At 46.4% G+C, this 4,235-nt stretch overlaps 1 protein-coding gene across 1 annotated transcript; it reads left to right on the top strand.

Moving 5' to 3' along the window:
• Positions 1 to 271: 271 nt before the first annotated feature.
• On the top strand, positions 272 to 3,797 carry LOC133357602 (olfactory receptor 7A40-like). Its single transcript, XM_061575622.1, has 2 exons — positions 272 to 286; positions 1,151 to 3,797. The coding sequence occupies exon 2, from the start codon at positions 1,186 to 1,188 to the stop codon at positions 2,245 to 2,247; it is 1,062 nt and encodes a 353-aa protein (XP_061431606.1). The 5' UTR covers positions 272 to 286; positions 1,151 to 1,185; the 3' UTR covers positions 2,248 to 3,797.
• Positions 3,798 to 4,235: the final 438 nt, after the last annotated feature.

Below are 4,235 nucleotides of genomic sequence, written 5' to 3'. Positions count from 1 at the left end.
CACCCTCCGAACGAGCAAAGCGTCCGTCGACACGGGTCGATGCCGCGGGAGGGCGGGGAAGTCTCCGCGTGCTCCCTCGCTGACCGCTCGACGCTAATGACGTCCTAAGACGATAGCCCCCGAGCGCCGAGTCTCGCGCGAGTTGCCTTTGTCATGAGCGGACGCGTCGCGCGCGCACCCGCGCGCGCAGACCGCGCCCGCCCACCCACGGGCGCGCGCGTGTATATAAAGAGACTCGTCGTCGCTGCCGTGGGGGCACTCCGCTGGATGGGACTGAGAGAGCGAGGTATGTGACGCTGGTTCTTTATGATTTAACAAACATTACATTTTCGTGCTCTTTGGTTCTTTCGGTAAAGTCACGTAGGTATAAAATAAATCACGACGTTTCGGGCGCAACACAAGCGTCCATCATCAGGTGATCAGGTGATGACGGACGCTTGTGTTGCGCCCGAAACGTGATTTATTTTCTACCTACGTGACTTTACCGAAAGAACCAAAGAGGTTAGATTCCTGCAGTCACGAAAGCTTCAAATCAAGATTACATTTTAGTACAAGTCGAAGTCCAGCATTTATTTTGCCTTAGACCGGTTGATAAACCACTTCGTTTAGCTATTATTTGTGGCCAGGTGGCTTCTAAATAATAAGCTAATAGCTCAGTGGGCTGTACCTGTTAAGATATTTTTCGTAATATTTTTTTTGTTCGTGATTTGTTTACCTTTTCTATACATTGCACTCCTATCGTGTTTTTTTTAAAATATAATTTGTTGTAACGTTCTGACCCACCCCGACTGGACATCTGTGGAAAAAAAGCTGATTAGAAGTATACGAATAGGTGTTACCCTTTCTGGCAATAAAATAGGTGTTAAGATGTTCAACCACAAAATAGAAACCTTTCGCAAGGAATCAGGTCTGCATTAAGAACACGTACTTGTGATGAACATGCAGCCAAAAACATTCTCCGGTAATATATATATGTGTGCATTGTCTTTGAAACCTATAATTTGATGCCGCCAAGAAAGGTCCCAAAGATTCTGATGCGAGTAAACGCCTGGCAATAAATGAAAGCAACCGATAATCTGCAGCATTCATATTAAGAGTCCGAATATAGCACTTATTTTTTAACGTGTGAACTTTATCGTGTGCAATGCAGGGTACACGAACGCCGACTAACATTGAACAACCGCAATGTCGACGGTGTTGCTAGATTTAGTATCGAACGCTGCCGACAAACAGCTCCGAGCGATGGAAAACGGAAGCTCTTCGTCGTCGTCGATTGCGCTCAACACTTTAGACATCTCTCGCGAGGCGAGCTGGCTCATATTTAGCGCGCTGCATTTGTGCTTCCTCTTCATCCTCGTGTCGAACTTCGTCATTCTCATCGCGGTGGTGCTCAGCCGAGAGCTGCACAAGCCGATGCACATGTTCCTGTGCTACCTGGCAGTGGCGGACATCGTAGGCAGCGCGACCATCATCCCCAAACAGCTGCAAATCCTGGCGAGCGGCTGCAGCGACATTTCGTACGTGGGCTGCATGGGTCAGGCCTTCTGCATCAACCTGTTTGTCGTCGCCGAATCGCTCTCCCTGTCGTTCATCTCAACCGACCGATACCTGGCCATCTGTAAGCCTCTGCGCTACCACGCGATCCTCCCGCTGAAGCGCTCCGTGTACATCATAATCCTGGCCTGGCTTTCCACGGTCGCCGCCTGCGTGGCCATACTTGTGTACACGCTGAGCTTGCAGATGAAGGAGGGCGACAGGAGCATTGACAGTGCTTTTTGTTACTCGATATACATCGTCAACTTATCCGTTTCTGATACGACCAGAACCAGGATGCTTTTGTCAGCGTGTATCGTTATGTTTATTGGGCTGCCTCCACTGATTTTGATGTACACTTTCATCAGGGTCTGCCTAGAGTTCACAAAACCAAGCTCGCCCGCGCTAAGTAAGAAAGCCAAGGAGACGCTCGTAACGCAGCTGCTAGTGACCTCGATTTACTTTATTTCTCTGCTAACCATGATCGTCCGAGGGAGGTTAAATCGGTCCAGCGACAGTGGCACCGGGAATAAGAGCGTGAACTATGTCATCGAGCTCTCAATAATCGTTCCGATGGCGGTCAATGTCATCATCTTTGGATTTCGCATAACCGAGTTGAGAAAAGCCATCGCGAACCTTTTCCAGAGAGGTTTCACGATCTTGCCGATTGACGTGAAGTCCAAAAAGATTGGTCTGCAGACTCGACACGGCTAATGAAACGAATGTCTGCTAGAGACCCATCTCCAAGAGAGCCCACAGAAGTCAGCTCCTTGGAGGTTTCCCCCCCTCTATACTCCTCTCGCTAAAGTTGAATCCCAAGCACACGTGTAGTCAGTTTCCACCTGTTCCAGGTTTGACTCAGACAGTCCGGGAGGAATTGGTATCGGTGTTTGGGTGGCAGACAAACATCGTACCCAGATCTGGTGCATGTATTGTGCTGAACCTTAATACAATGAACTGCACAATTATATTAATAGATCCAGGCTGAGAAATATATCCTGGTTTAGCCTGTTGCCAAGTTAGCTATTATAAGCTCACTGCGTCATGCAAATAAAACTAAATCTAAAATCTGTGTGCAGTGTAAAACCAACATTTAAAACAAATACTTTACAACTCCGACCATAATCTTTATTAAAATATTCATACATGAACATGTTTATGAACTGAATTTACAGTTTCAAATGATAATAAGGGTGTATACATCCGTTGCAAGTCATTATAATTTTATTCAATAAGGTACAAAACAAATCCCCGTTTTGTAAATTAACCTTGGCTGCACTCCCAAAATAGTTTGAAGTTGATCAGTGACAGCTGTGAGTCAGAATTAATTAAATGTGAAGATTATTCTCCGGGAAATACAGCAGAACAATAACACAATATATACGTACCAGCCATACCTCGTATATAACGCTACCTCTTATAACGCTGTTTCATAATGACGTTCATTTACAGAACATATAGTGGGCGTGGCGTTGCCTGTAGGGGCGCTTCTCTGCCAATATATGGTCTTGTGCAACCTGAATCGAAGTGTCTATTGTATCGATTATGCTCATAGTCCATCCGACAGCCACGTTAGATTATCGATAATACGCATCCAGGCGACGCGTATTGGGAATGGTAATAAGTGCGCACGCTGAGCGCAAGGGCTTATTGTGTGAACATTTATCGCAGTCAAAGACTCTTAAACGTGTGATGTTGATACTAAATGTGGAGGGAAAAAGCGGAGAATCCGGAGAAAAATCCACGCGACCACGGGGAGGGAGAGCACACAAACTCCCAAATATACAGCAGGCGTCAGGGTCGGGATCGAGAATATTGATTTATATTGGAGGAGGAATCCGATGAGCTATAATGCTCGTTTCCACAGATGTCCAGTAGTTAACATCTCCCCCCTCCCCATCCCACCCTCCGTGGATCTCTGGCACAATAGTTTCCCAGCGGCCAGCGGTGGCATCATTGCCAGCCGGAGGTTAAAAATAGCAACTCCACAGGCCGGGCTGGCACCGGGGGTGATTGGTCCCAGGGGCCGCTCCCGTGCAGTTGTGGAGGCGCTCGAAACTGCGAGCAGCCCTGTCCAGGGCGCCCACGCGGTGCCACAGATCCCCGGTGCGATGTCCAGGTTGTGCCGCCGCGCCTTGTTCGGCGTGACGTCCGACGTTTCGCTTCACGTGCTAGGAGTGAATTGAGTGTCCTGAAGAAGCTCCACCAGCACCATGGAGTGAATCTTCTTACCTCTCCCTCCATCACCCCACTACCCCCATAAAAGTGTGAACATATTCTTAATATCGGCAGGAAAGGTAACTTAATAAACGTGTAATTTTTTAAAAATATTTGTATTAACTTAACTTTGTTTAAAGGATTGCATTTGCAGCTTTGTTTTCTTTAAATATTTAAATCACTGCTTTTATATAAAGAGAACATGGTTCAAAATTAAAATTACTTTAATCAATTATGTTTAAAATTATTATTGAAATGGGGGAAAATTTAAGCACGTGCAGGCCCACACGTGGTGGGAGGAGGAATCATCAAGCAATCTCCTCCAGGCTTAAAAAAAACATTTAGGCAGCCCCCAATCCAAGTATCTAGGTTATGTTGTGTAACCCAGGTAATAACTCTTGATAACCAAGATTTAGGAGTCGCATTTATAGTGACCCGGGACACCAAAACGACAAAAGTAAAAAACTATTTTCAGCAATGAAAGG

This window comes from Lethenteron reissneri, chromosome 58 (assembly GCF_015708825.2).
Source record: "Lethenteron reissneri isolate LAM-NWPU_2019-01 chromosome 58, ASM1570882v1, whole genome shotgun sequence".
In the NCBI taxonomy this organism is placed as follows: Eukaryota; Metazoa; Chordata; class Hyperoartia; order Petromyzontiformes; family Petromyzontidae; genus Lethenteron; species Lethenteron reissneri.
The sequence above is the reverse complement of the archived record's forward strand: the minus strand, read 5'-3'. Positions and strand labels throughout refer to the sequence as shown.